This window comes from Phaseolus vulgaris, chromosome 1 (assembly GCF_000499845.2).
Source record: "Phaseolus vulgaris cultivar G19833 chromosome 1, P. vulgaris v2.0, whole genome shotgun sequence".
NCBI classification, from domain to species: Eukaryota; Viridiplantae; Streptophyta; class Magnoliopsida; order Fabales; family Fabaceae; genus Phaseolus; species Phaseolus vulgaris.
The window spans coordinates 36,144,646-36,157,113 of NC_023759.2; the positions used below are offsets into that span (position 1 = coordinate 36,144,646).

The 12,468-nt window shown below is 29.0% G+C and overlaps 1 protein-coding gene across 3 annotated transcripts; it reads left to right on the forward strand.

Annotated features, from left to right (window-relative positions):
* The first annotated feature begins 8,705 nt into the window (after positions 1 to 8,705).
* On the forward strand, positions 8,706 to 11,929 carry LOC137814024 (DET1- and DDB1-associated protein 1). Of its 3 annotated transcripts, XM_068616545.1 has the most exons (6): positions 8,752 to 8,897; positions 9,225 to 9,540; positions 9,987 to 10,097; positions 11,054 to 11,114; positions 11,471 to 11,532; positions 11,666 to 11,929. In XM_068616545.1, exons 2-6 carry the CDS (start codon positions 9,457 to 9,459, stop codon positions 11,738 to 11,740), a joined length of 393 nt encoding a protein of 130 aa, XP_068472646.1. In that variant the 5' UTR covers positions 8,752 to 8,897; positions 9,225 to 9,456; the 3' UTR covers positions 11,741 to 11,929. The 3 variants fall into 3 exon arrangements, with proteins under 3 accessions (XP_068472648.1, XP_068472647.1, XP_068472646.1); XM_068616547.1 differs by lacking the exon at positions 9,987 to 10,097 and having other exon boundaries at positions 8,706 to 8,767; XM_068616546.1 differs by lacking the exon at positions 9,987 to 10,097 and having other exon boundaries at positions 8,735 to 8,897.
* The last annotated feature ends 539 nt before the right edge of the window (positions 11,930 to 12,468 follow it).

Genomic DNA, 12,468 nt, shown 5'->3' on the forward strand with positions numbered 1-12,468 from the left:
TAGTTTAAATTATTTTTTTTAGAATGAAGAAAATAAAAAATTAAACCCTACAACAACATAAAAGTTGAATCTATAAACATAAATTACTATTTATTTTTATTATTATTAATGATGTAATCATGTTAATTTTAAGTAAAAAATACATGACATAATTAAAAAAAACCAAAGTCAATTAGTATTAATTAATAGTGGATACAAATAATATTGAAGTGTCTATAAAAAAAACTAATGCAACAGTAAAGTATAATATTCTAAGAATATTATTCTAAGAATATTCCTACAAAACGGAGAGATATAAAAACAAAAGAAAAGAAAGTGAATGAAAAACAATAGAGTTAGAAACTAAATGAAATAAAAAAAAAATGGAAAAAAGAGATATATGGTTAAAATTGAGAAAATAATTTATAGATACCTTTCGTAAATATAGTATGTGATATTATAATGAAAAGTTATTAATGGCTTTTTTATTTAGGAGTTAATAGATTAAAATATCATTTTAGTCTATCATTTAATTGTGTTACAGTTTAGTCTTTTAGATTTATAAAATTTATATGATCCTGGCTTTATTATTTTTGTCAACGACTCATTTATTACAAACTACGAAAAATGTCATATTAAATAAATGTTTGGTACATCTTCGAACTATATAATAAAGAAAACCTTGTTTCTTTTATTTTAGTGGAGTCTAAAAACCTATCTAGTAAAATCACAGACATGTTATTACAAATGAGATTATCTAATATTCCAAATGAAATAGATGTATTTTTTATTGGACAAGAAAAATAAATAATAAAAGTAAAATCTGTTTTTATAAATATTAGATGATAAGATTTTAAAATTTATAAATAATGAATAATAGTTTTTAATTTATGTTCTAAGATTATTAAATAAAAAAATTTAACTATTTTATAATCCATTTCACGGCTATTATCCATTCTTCAAACTATCTCTATATTTTCTCTAAAATTATGAGATGATTTTATATCATTTTCTGATTTAAGTTTGGCACAGAATTTTACAGAGTTTAGGTTGCTTTTAACCAATTAAATTCTTTTTTCTTTTTTCTTTTTTCTCATTGACATAAACACTTTTTTCTTCTGCCCGACACGTTTCTAAGAGATAAGGCTTTACATATATGAACAATTGAGAAAAGTTTAAGTTTCACTTTTTGTTGTGTTCCGTTTGAAAGGAAACGTATTAACCTTAACAATAGAGGAGATTAAATAGAGCTCAAAAATACTTTTGAAGATATTTGTCAAAAATGTTTTTAAAGATTTTCATAAACAAGTTATGGAAGATAATCATTAAAGATATAGAAGATATTCAGTTCAAGACAACCAAAAAATGGGATTAAAGTGTTGGAGTGTTTGACAGGTTTGGTAATAAAACTTTCAAGATGCATGTCATGTTATTTTGCACTATCATCGATGACTCTCCTACATATGGAAACTTGTCTAGATATAGTGTTAATGATCATAAAGCATGTCTAATATGCGAAAAAGACACCGCTTCTCAACAATATTTTTTTTTCAACAAAGAATAAAATGAATTAAAGTGAAGCATTTCAGGGATGCTCCAACCCTTATACAATCTGAAACCTTACATACCAAGTGTTTCCAGAAAGATTACAAACACGTAGAAATAACACTTTCTAAACACATAAACATATTACACTTTGATATAAGAGTGTTTAAAGAGTTGCAGCACCACAAAACCTGTTATGCTTATACCTTCCTAAAGATTGCCTTTTGCTGCAACACACATACCTTTTATTCAAGAGTAAAACTACTTCTAATCACCAAAATACTTACACCAATCCTTTTAGAAACATCTCCTCTGCAGAAAAGAACATTGACCAGTCGTGCTATCTACACTCTTGTCCAAGCCTTCTCCCCTATGGAGTATGAGGCGCAACCTTGTTGCTAACAGCAGCTTACACTATAGAGTAGCTCTTCTCATAAATCTTTTCTTCCTTTCTCCATATTTTCCTCCATCCTACCTCAAAGAAGTCAACCTAGCATTCCTTCTTTTGCCTATGCTTCCCAATGTAACCAAAGTACATTCCCAAGACTTATTCCTCTGCAACCTCCTTTGCCATATCTTATGCACTGCATCACTATAGTAAAACCTGTGCCAAAATACTTAACAGTCCACACCTCTCAGCTAGTTCAAATATACAAAATCAACCCATAACATTTGACAACAATAACACATGCAACAAATTAATATCTCAACAATTGAAACATGGAAGGAAGGCAATATATTTTTGGCATCGAAGATTTCTAAGAAGTTATCATCTTTACCAGAGGTTGAAAAAAACCTTTAATGGACATTAAAGGAATGAGAGTCCACCAACTCCATTGACTTGTGATATCCCTAAAAGGTTGTTCTATAGTTATGCTCATTACACAATAAGCCACTCGCGTATCTCAAGCAAATAGTCGACTGGTAATTAAAATATCAACTTACATCATTTTATTACTTAAATGTTTCCTAACTATTTTTTTTTAATTATGTAGTTCAAATAGTGGATATAACATTTTGAGAGGTCGACCAAGTGCAAAGTCCCAAAAGCTTACATAGTTGCACCTAAAGGTTATTTGTAATTTTCATTAATTATTTTCCTATCTACTTTTGTTTGTGAAATAAATAACTTTATAAAGTATTCATTGATATTGAATTGTAGTGCAATAAACAATCGGGAGAGTATGAGTATGACTATTATATAATGTAGTGAATGACTACCGTTGTACGAGCTAAAATTGATAGAGGTTGGGAACAAGTACTCATGTTTAACTAATTCTTTACATAAAATAATACCTAATTTAAAGATTAATTTCAACTTATTTTGTGTTGCATTATTTTATGGGTGTGTCACCACTTGATTTCGAATCAATGTATTATGCGAGGAATACTTGGGTGACATATTTTATTAACTTCTACAACTTTAGATAAATGATGGTATTTGGTTACTTAAATCATAGGTTGTTTAGTATTAGTTTCAGTTTATAGACGTTTATTATTATAAATTTAGTATTAGTTTATATGTGTTTTTAGTCTACAAACATTTTCATGTGCTTTTAATGTATAGAAATTTGTACTTTAGATAATTAGTTTATAATTTTATTTGATGTGGTTAATATTCTATTGTTTTATGAGTATAGTATTAATATGTTTTACTTTCATATTTATGTATTTGGTTGTGGTTTAATAAATTACATGTTAGTAAAGAGGACAAAATGAACTAAACAAAATGAATTGGAAAAAATCATAATATAAACGATGGTTCAAACCAAAACTACAATCCATGTAACTTTATAGACAACGATTATTGTAACATCCATAATTTTACCCATTTTTAATAAAATAAAAAGTAATTGATGACTTTTTACGGCAAGTGAAATGCGTTTGTCAGAAGTAATAATTGTCCCTAAGGACGGATATCGATCCCACAAGAAACAGTGAATTATCGAGTACAAAAATCGCTAAATATAAAAATAGAACAATAAAAATAGTTTTGAATTAATTGTGTTGACACTGATCAATAAGAAAACAGACAAAGAATTGGTTACTTTTGGAAAAATAGGGATTAGGTTTCATCTTTCTCACTCTTATGAATTTTGATTAGCATGTCAATATTAAGTTCTTTGATTGAAATTGATGTCCATATAATAATCATTTATATCCTCGCATAATTATAAGAACAACTTAGAACGAAACTCAAACATTAATGGCAATTAACATTTCAAGTTTATCCCTAACACTCAAATATGTTAAGTATTGTTCTTTAGGTCCGAACCCTAAAAATACCTCCCGGTTAGATTTAAGATTATCAATTTGTCACGGAAAATTAAAAGTAAAACAATAATACCAATAATCAATCAAGAACTGCATATTAATATATAACATATCACCTTAATACATAAGAGTTTGAGCAGATTACTCCAAATCCCAAAGGGTATAATTAGCCACGCATACTTCTAGCACCTTCCATTCTCCCAATTGGGTTACAATTCACTCTATGGTGTTTTCCTCTCAATCTGGCACACCTAGGGTTGAGCCTTTAGCCCCCTATTTATCCTAGTTTTCTAGGGTTATGTTACTTTTTGTGTCGCGTAAATGAGCTAAGTGATAAAACATAAAAAAAAGGCTCAATCTTTCTTTGCATCTTTTTCCATTTTGGGACCTTCCAACTTTATCTTTTTAGCTCAAATTATTATCTTTTACTCCAAATCTTCAATCCTCCATAAAAATCTCCAATTAACACCAAATATAGGAATAAAATGCTCTTATTCAAATAAAGCTCATAAAAATGTATAAATTCATAAATTAAAGATTATTTTATATGTAAATTAGCAATAAATACTCATAAGTGCCTATATTTTAATATGAAATATTACTGAAATTAGACGCTTATCAGTAAACAAAACTAATTAACACATGAATATATGCAACTATATCTCATGATTGTATCTCAACAAAAAATATCTCTCTTCATAGGAATTTTAATATATATACAAAAGTTTTAAAAACAAAACAAAGTCCTCTACCTACTCACTAAGGAGCTCTATTACCTGCAACCTCACATATAAAGAAAACACAACACAATAATTCTATATAATTTAATTTCAATTTAGCAAACATAATTCATCAAGTCTCATATAATTTCTCAAACCATCAAGTGTCTATCATAAATCATCATTCACATTTCTCATGTCAGAATTCTACTGACCAACATACTCAAACACTTAACTCTACTTCCGGAAGACTCGTGCGTTGACTTAGACTTAAAGATCTACACTTGTCATACTATCTCACTTTGAAATCCACACAGTTATGCGCATAAATATCTCAATATCATCTCTCCTAGTATGACAGAGTTAACTCATATAACAAGTTGGTTATCTTTCAAACAACTTACCCATTCATATGAACCTCCTTCGACTCTCACAACTTGAATTCATCTATATAATTCCATTATCTCAGGAGAGTCAGGATATCTCCTTTTAGACAAATTCCTAGTCAATGCACATCCTAAACAATCTTGACACGCTAGTTTATTTCCTGAAAATACTATGTCTTGATTAAAATTCATATTCTAAATTTCACAATATCCAAAATCACATAATTAAACCATACCAAAGTTTAGAATTTCCAAACACACACCAATTCATTTAATAATCATACAAATCTCTAATTATAGAAATTTTCAATTAAATATACATAAAATATAAGTTTACATAATTTATTAGTAAAACTATAAAGAAAGAAATAAGCCAACCTTTTAAAAGCAAATATAAAAATTTCAGTTTAAACTTTTTTTTATTTCTTTTTCACAATCTAGCTTGAGCGAAATTCTCTCGCTCGAGCGAGATTGAATCCGAGAGAACCCAAAATTTCATCTTAGGTCTCGCTTGAGCAAGATTTCTTCTCGTTTGGGCGAAAACGGATCCGAGAACACCTCATTTTTCATTTTATTCTCCCTTGAGTGAGAATTATCTCGCCTGAGCGGGATATGCAGAAAAATCTGCATAAACTTATTATACTTTTAAATCAATATTTCATTCAACCCATAATTTTACAAGTCTACACATTACATTGACAGTTCCTACTCAAAATTATACAAGCACTCTCATTGAGTCATCGAACTATTTTGTCAATCTATACATATATATGATTTCTAAACCAAAATCATTTAAAGTCAAACAACCAATTCTCATCAAACATTTCATTTGAATTGATTCAACAAACTATTCAAATACATTCATTAACTCATTCAATTCCAAACTCATATACATTCTACAATATCTACTATATCTATAATTTCACATTTCAATCTCAAACAATTTCCAATCTACTCAAAAACAAGAATCCTGTGAGAAAATTTGAGACGGGTGACCACGTCAGTCCCATATCCAAATTTTCTAGCCTAGGGTTTTTATTGACAATTTAAACTAGTTTCCCTTACCTGAACTTGAGTAGATGCTTGCTAAGAGATCTAAATCTACCAAAAGCTTAAGGCTATGTTTGGATTGAGGAGGGGAGAAAGTGAATTTGTGAGGATTAGAGAGAAAGTGTGAGGGTATGTGAGGTTGTTTGGGTTGAAGGATGATAGAGTGGATTTGTGATAATGGTGCATTGAAATTTGTTAGTGATGTGATAGTTGGAAGATAATTTAGAAATTATTTTAAAGATGTAAAATGAAAGCTTACAAATTTATCCCTGTTATTAAAAAAATATTTGAATAATGAATTGTGATATTTTTTTTTGTATAGGCTTGAATTAATTAAATCTTTCTAATATATAATATCCATAATTACTTGTATTTTTCAATAAAAAATTAAAAAATATAATAGAAAATCTTTTTGTTTTAAATTGAAATAAATTTATTAAATATATTAAAAGTTATAAAACTAATATTTATTATTATATATAATTATTATTTTATATAACTATATATGTTGTTGATATTATAATTTTATTTTATTATTTTTATTATTTACAATTATATGTTGTTATTAATAGTATAATAAATATTTTTGAAATTGTTAAATAAATTTATGTAATGTTATTGTATATTATAATAAAATGTATGCATAAAGGTATTTTGGTAATATGCAATAATTCTACATGGAATCCACACAAATCTATTCATTTGTGTGAAGATTGAAAAAACACTCTCACCCTCTATCCACTCCCTCACCCTCAAAACCACTGAAACAAACACAAGAAGCACTCTCTCCCTCTTCATACCTAGAAACAAACACAACATAAGGGTAGTTTAACCTGCACCACATAGTCATAATAAAAAAAATCTAACTATATCACGAAGACTCTGAGCTAAAAGAGTCACATGCAAAAAAACTAGATTGACAAACTTATAAGTTCAAAATTTGACTAAAAAAGAAAAGTAAAAATGAACTTACCCCATCAGATATTCTGACCAGAAAGTCTTGTAGTCTTCGCGGTTAGGAGTCTAATGGCAGACTCTAATCGTCAAACTAATGAGCGAATGATGGTTCTTTTAAAATAGAACCTGAATAACTGAATTTTCTATTTATATGTTATTTTTATTTTAATAATAAAATATTCAAGTATCATTTAAAATATATCACTTATACTTTTTAAGGTTATTTTCTAGATGTTACAATTATAATTATAAGAAATCGTTGTTTATATTTTTTTATTTTTTTTTAATCTGCCTCACATCAGGCGACAATTATAAACAAGATTTGTTGCCTTTATGCATTTTTCTATTGTATTTGTTATAATGATAATTATAGATTTAAACTACGATTTCTCTGAAAATATAGTCTATATAAATACAAATATAAGCAACAGTATATCCTAGAACCATCGTCTATGTCAAATTTAAAACGTGTATATATAAACGATGACTCCATAAAAAAAAAAACAATTTAAAATACAAAGTTGTATAGCTTAAAAAACTGTCATCTATGCACCTTTGTTTACATTAGTATTATTTTGAAACGTACTTCTTTCATAAATCCAATATCATCGTACAAATAATCATTTTAAAACTTACCATATTTGTATGTTTCCACCACCATAATTACGCTTAATAAAAATATTATATCATTAATCAATCTCCAACAAAGAATATAACTAATCCTTTTTTATAATAAAATTAATTAATTTATAATCAAATTTAAATAAGTAAATTATAAGATCATTGTTGTTTGAAATTATTTAAAAATTGTTTGAATAAAATTAGGTGTGAGTGGTTTATAGGAAGAAACTCATGGAAAAATTTACTAAAAAAAGTGTAATTTCTCGCGCTTTTTAAAAAGTAATAATTTTTAAATAAATTACAAAAGTAAATAAATCGTGTTTGTATTGATAATTTTGAAAAAAGAAATCGTGTTTTCATGCACTGTTTAGACTTTTTATGATATTAGAAGTCGTTCTTTGAGTGAAGACTTCCAATTTTTTTTGTCACTCAAGTCGTGCTTGAAAAATGAGTTTTGAATTTTCTTTATATCATTAATTTATATTTTGTATTTATTTATTTGATAAAATTTCAGTGACATATATATTATGAATTAAATAAAATTAACAAAAATTAATAAGTAAAAATATATTTATTAAAAAGGTATACACATAGTTTGTAATTGATTTTTTTAAAACCATGTATTTAATTTTAATGTAGTTGAATGATGTAATTAATTAATCAAATTGGTGATATAAACAGAATGCAAATGCAAAAAAAAATTGCACGATTAAATATGTACACAGTAAAAATTAACAGTTTTGATATTTATTATTTTATGTTTAAAATTGAAAACAGTAATATATATTAAAACATTAACAGTTTTGATATGTACAAAGGTACGGTAGTTTCATTTTTCAAACAATAACACTTGTCAATTTCCATAAAAAAGTTAACTAATTACATAAAAATATATATAAATTTTTTTAAAAAGTCTAAAATTATGATTCCAAACACTACTCTTATAGAAAAAAATTAAAAAAATCACACTTTCAATCATTATTTCTATGAAAACAAAATAAAAATTTCAGAATTTATTTTCCTAAACACGATTTCAGTTAGGCAGAAAATAAATTAGAAGTGGTAACTCAAAATAACTTTCTAATTTCAGAAAAAAAAAATTGCCAATCCAAATAGGAATTACTCATATTTGTAATTTTTTTTAAAAATAATCTATTTTTGTAAAAAGCTTGACAAATTACAGCTCTTTATTAAATTTGGCGGAGGTGATGAGTAGCTCCAAATGATGATCAGTTGGTAATGGTGGCTGCAATTTTCAGCTTTTCCTTTTCCTTTTCTTTCACTTCTCAACCAAACCATAACATAACTTAACTTAACTTTATCACATTCTTCATAGATCTGAAATCCCTTCTCAGAATTTCACAGGGTAATTTATTGTCTCACACTCACCAATTTTTCTACTGTCTTCCGACTCAGATTATTTCTAACGCTTACACTTCTCCTGTTAGTGTTTTTCCAATATCTGCTTCATTCAACAAATACTGGATCTTCAATTTTTTTGTTTTCAGTGTTCTTGTATGTTTGTGTTTTCATTTTGACGACTTCATCAGTGAGCCTGTGTATTGATTCATAATCTGATATAGTTCAGAGTTCTGGTGAATTTTATTTCTCTTGCATTGGGAAGATGATGTTAGGGATTTTTCTCCTTTTTTCTTTAATTGGAATTCACTTACCCCTTTTTCTTAATTTGCAGTTTACCAGCATCCTGTGCAAGTGGGAATGAAGAATTGGGTTTAGAGTTAGGACAAGGGGTGTGGTGTGGTATCCTATGCAATTGGTGCACACATGTGATGTGAAGTTCAGTCCACAACAGCTGTTTTTGGATTGGGTTTTGTGTTGTGTGTCATTGTCTTCCTCATCCATTTCCTCTCTTTTTTCACGCCTTAATCTCTCTCTCTGAAATTTGGAGCAGCAACCGCCACTCTATGGAGTCTGTACTGGGTAATTGGCCGTCCTATGACCCTCACAACTTCAGTCAGCTTCGACCTTCCGATCCTTCAAGTTCTTCTGTAAGTTGTTGTAGTATAAGAAATTGATAATCCTGGTAATAACTCATTTTGATGCAAATGTATGCTTTGTCACTTGTTGAGAAATCTGATTGTTTGTGATTCTGAATTTTTGGTTTACTACTGTCTAATCTACAATTATTTGGGTTGGAAATTTAGGGAAGAGACAATTGTCTTGTTTTTTATTCTTATCCCTCTTCTCCCTTCAGGACAAAATTTGGTTGTTAACCTTCAAGATAAGACTTTCTTCTAGTTAACACACTTCCATATTTGAATCCCATCTTCTAATTTTGAAACTGTTCGTCAATGTTTTAAGTTGGTACATGGTAGAGAAGTTATAGTGTAGAAGAACATGTATTTGCAATCGTTACATTTTTAGTTTGTTTCTTTTTATCGCAAGGGACAGAGTATTTCTTGACATTCTGATTGTTATTACTAATTCATAATAGGCTTATGGCATTGTGCAATTTGTTGTTCACCTGACGTTGAAGTCTTCACCATTGATGTTATATGCCGCTTTGTCTTTGGGGACATATCCATTTAGTCTCAATAACTTCACTGTTTATCCTTTTTCCCCCTCTACATCTTTTTTGCATTCTGCAATATATTCATAAATTTGAAAGTTTTAAACTTCTCAAGCATGGGATGATTTGCTGTTTCCTGTTGTTTCTTGTTCTTTTTCACTCTAAACATAATGCTGTTAAATTTGGTTTTCTTGTTCAATATTGTAGCAACAATAAATTCTTCTATTTAAAATAACTATTTCACTTTTTTAAAAATAGTTAGAAAGGCTAGTTTTATACGTAATTTGTCCTTTATATTATAAGAAATATCTTTCTAGCTTTCAGGCATATATTAGTTTCCATTAGCCTGACACAAATTTAGTTGCTTCAAAATACCTTTTGCTGAATGTAGTTTTTCTTTTCCTTTCCAAAGATTCTTAGATTCGCTAATCCATAAAAGTATGATTCCACTATACGTACATGCATACATAATTCTTGTTTTATGTTAAACAAAGGTAAGATGTTTCTCTATTCAATTATATTTGATAAGAAAGAAGCTCAAATAAGAGAATGACTGGTGTGATATCGAAGATAAACACACGGAATGAGCTACTGTTATTCATTTCCTTTTTCCTAACCAAGCCATGGATAAACAAAGCAGTTTTAGGGCCAACTTCTTTGTGCATACATGGATTGAAGTTTGCAACTTAAGTTTGAATGAACTTTATGTTACGAACTAAGTTGGTAAAACAACTTTGTCTTTTCTTCCATTTCAAACTAAATTTCAATTCAGACTTGAGGCAAAACTCAGTTTACAATCCTACAACCTGAAAATCAAGCAAGAGATTTTCTCAGATTTAGTTTTTGAATGCATGTTAGGGGTCTCTCAACTGAAAACTAAACGTGCCTTTTTTGTACCTCTGGCACTCTTATTTTTTCTGAAGTGTACTATGGATCACTTAATCATATATTTTCATTTGCTCTCTGAAGATGAAACTTCTATTTTCATGCAGAAAATGGCACCGGCCACTTACCATCCTACTCACAGCAGGACCCTTCCACCATCTGATCAAGGTAGTCAGTATAACTTTTTCTACTTCCGTGGCAATGCTTTGCTCTGTTTTTATCTGATCGATAATCCGTTTGAAAAATGTATTTTCCTTTAATCCTGATCTTGGAGGAGGAGCCAAACTAGATGCATTAAACCTATTACTTTAACTTATTTTTCTCTGTTTGCCACACACAAAAAGTTTTGTGTATATAGAAAGGTAACAAACATGAAAAACATTGGTTGCAGGTTTTTAGTTTTTCTTTTTTTGACAGATGTACATCCCTCATTTTCTGTCACTCTTGTTTTTAATTTGGGTAGAGTTATTACTGGGTGTTTTGTAACTGAGGGTTTGCTAACTTGCTGAAATTTGTTCTGACAGTGATAAGTACTGAAGCCAAAAATATCCTCCTGAGACATATCTATCAGCATGCTGAGGAGAAGGTTAGTGACTCTTGAAAGTTAAATCCAATATGTTTTGGTACAGTTAGGTCAGCACATGGTTGTACACATTCCTACCCTCCACTCATCAGCCCACAGGGATCTAATAGATGTCAATGATCTTTCATCTTTTCAGTTGAAACCAAAAAGAGCAGCACCTGATAACCTTTTACCAGAGCATGGATGCAAGCAACCTAGAGTTTCCAGCTGACACATGTCATTGACCATATGTTGCATGTGATTGTGAACTACTTTCCTATAGATATACCCTTATTTTTCAAGAGAGTTTGGTCCTAGTTTCAAATTGTGAACTATTTGCCAATTATACACTGGGGAGTTTTGTAAATACAAAGCCTGTTATTGCCCATCAAAATTTACAGTGAACGATATTTTTGTGCCATGCCTTATTGTGCTAGACAGGTAACAACTGATTGTCCACATTAGTTAGGAAGAGATTCGTGCTTTAGTTAAAGATTTTCAAAATGCATCTGAGTCTTTTGGACTCAGGAGTATGCTTGTGCCATAGTTTTCATTGTCTAACTATTTAGATGAATAAGCAATTATTCTCATTCATCATTGTTAAAATAAATATGTACTCTACAGTACAAATTAATGGTTATGAATATGGTTTGATGACTTTGAAGCTGATCTTAAGAAAAGAGAAGAGTACTGTTGCACACCTCATTTGTTACATTCCATTTATTTATACTTTATTATGCAGCATGTATGCTGGTTAATCTGCCATTGTAAGTGCACTTTTTATATTAAGAAAAACTTGATGAGTAATCTGTAAGTAATATTATACAGGGATAACACTTAAGCCATAAGCATTGGTTGAGCTACTCAACTTCTGAATAAAGAAACTCGGCTATCTTCTAATGGAAGGGCTTATGTTATGGTCATAGGGCATGTTTGGATAAATGATTTGACTAAGTTCTT